This window comes from Nicrophorus vespilloides, unplaced genomic scaffold, assembly GCF_001412225.1.
Source record: "Nicrophorus vespilloides isolate i.1.1-1 unplaced genomic scaffold, Nicve_v1.0, whole genome shotgun sequence".
Taxonomy (NCBI): Eukaryota; Metazoa; Arthropoda; class Insecta; order Coleoptera; family Silphidae; genus Nicrophorus; species Nicrophorus vespilloides.
In genome coordinates this window covers 53,946-56,288 of record NW_017096478.1, presented here as the reverse complement: position 1 = coordinate 56,288, position 2,343 = coordinate 53,946, and the positions used below count along the sequence as shown (strand labels likewise).

Here is a 2,343-nt window from a genome sequence, read left to right as displayed (position 1 = left end):
ATAATAAGTTTGCAAAACCTACAAAGTCTGGATTTACCATCATATCATTAAAATATATGGTTCCATAGGTTATGGAAATATCTAATTAAGTCTAATATTTTAAAGACCATAGTATATAAAAAGAATAATCTTAAAATATATCTTTCGCATTTACTAACCTATTATTTAATTTAAAGTACTGTTTTACTGTCACAGCGCTTCATGACAACCAAACTACATGTTAAAAAACTTTAAATGACATATGACATTTATTGCTTATATAATACAAAGTCTGGATTTATCATTACTATATTTAACAAGACTAATATTTTAAAGACTTTAGTATATATAAAATTAAGCTAAAAAATGTATTAGCCTATAATTTCCTTAACAAAAGTAACTAATGATGGATACAAAAAATTAATTTGGTATAATTTATTTGATTAATTATTTAAAAAGAAACTATAAATATTTTAACTTTACATAATTGAATGTCAAGTATTCAAATACATATTTTTGCTGTTCTCTATTTAGTGGAAATCATATTTAATATTTATTTACATCAATAATGATTGTTTATACGATGTTTCAGTTTTTTTTATGTTTTACATTATTTTTTGACAACTTTTCAAATTTAACTTTCAGTTATAATATGATTGATAACAGAATAGACTATTAAGATTCAATATCGGATCATTCGGAATAATAGCTGTTGACGATACGTAATCCTCTTACATCATTTTTTTCCCTTCATCTTTCGTTGCGATATGAAGTTTTGGGAGTTGCAGATAAAGCGAGAAGCAAGTGAATATATAAAAAAAAAGAATGAATAAGCTGAGTCCATCTATCATACACTTTTTTTTGTCGTTCGCGTTTTCTCATTCTAACTTTTTTTTCTTTTGGCAGTTACGTATTCGATACGTAATATGAGACGAAGTTGTATATATTGGCAGCACCTAGAGGCGTTATGTATAAGGGGCCTAAGCATATAATCCCAATGTGCGCGAGATGTGTGTTGGGTGGAGGATGGGTGATGGGGGGTTTTTGGGCGACGCTTTGTGCCTTTGCCCTCTATTATATAAAGAGGGTGACATCTGTCGTTTACCTGGTTGCTCCCTTTCCCGAAGACATCTTAATCAAATTTCTAGCCGATACATCCAGAATATTGAGAGGATTACCGTTGCCTAGGACATTGAATATGCAACACGTGACCTCCCTTTGCGAACACACAATGTTCCACATTATGGAGTTATAATACACACCCAGGCAGCACCCATTCGTCTGTCCTTCCATCCATCCCTTTCGGAAACAACCCCACCTTTGTAGACATGACCGTACTAATAAAAGAAAAATATAAATATTCATATTCTCTACTAATCTCTGCTATTTTATACTATTCTCTATCATCCTTTATCATCCTATACCATCCTATATCAATCTCTACCATCTTCCTCTACCATTTTCTACTATCCTCTAACATCCTCTACCATACTCTATCATCATCTACCATCCTTTATCATTATTTACCATTATCTACTATAATCTACCATTCTTCATTATCCTACACCATCCTCTATCATCCTTTACCATCCTCTACCATCATTAACATACTCTAACATCATCTACCATTCTCTATTATCCTACATCAGTTTTTTCCATTATCTAACATGCTCTACCATCCTCTTCTATCCTCTACCATCCTCTACCATCCTCTACCATCCTCTACCATCCTCTACCATCCTCTACCGTCCTCTACCATTCTCTATCATTCTCTATTATCCTACACCATTATCCTACACCAATATCTACTATCATCTACCATTCTCTATTATCCTACACCATTATTTACCATCCACTACCACCCTCTGCCATCATCTACCAACCTCTACCATTCTCTGCCATCCTATACCATCCTCTACCATCCCTTACCATACTCTATCATCCTATACCATCTTCTATTATCCTCTATCATCCTCTACCATCCTTTATCATCATCTATCATTATCTACTATCATCTACCATCATCTACCATATTCTAACATCATCTACCATTCTTTATTTTCCTACTCCATTATCTGCCATCCTCTACCAATATCTACCATACTCTACCAACCTCTACCATACTCTACCATCCTCTATTATCCTCTACCATCCTTTATCATCATCTACCATTATATACTATAATCTACCATCATCTACCATATTCTAACATCATCTACCATTATTTATTATCCTACACCATTATCTACCATCCTATACCATCCTATACCATCCTCTACCATCCTATACCATCCTCTACCATTCTCTGTCATCCTCTACCATCCTTTATCATCATCTACCATTATCTACTATAATCTACCACCA

At 33.4% G+C, this 2,343-nt stretch overlaps 1 protein-coding gene across 1 annotated transcript; it reads left to right on the top strand.

The window, feature by feature from the left end:
• The first annotated feature begins 1,646 nt into the window (after positions 1–1,646).
• LOC108557118 (MAGE-like protein 2) lies at positions 1,647–2,018 on the top strand. The gene has a single exon (XM_017913523.1). It carries the CDS (start codon positions 1,647–1,649, stop codon positions 2,016–2,018), a length of 372 nt encoding a protein of 123 aa, XP_017769012.1.
• Positions 2,019–2,343: the final 325 nt, after the last annotated feature.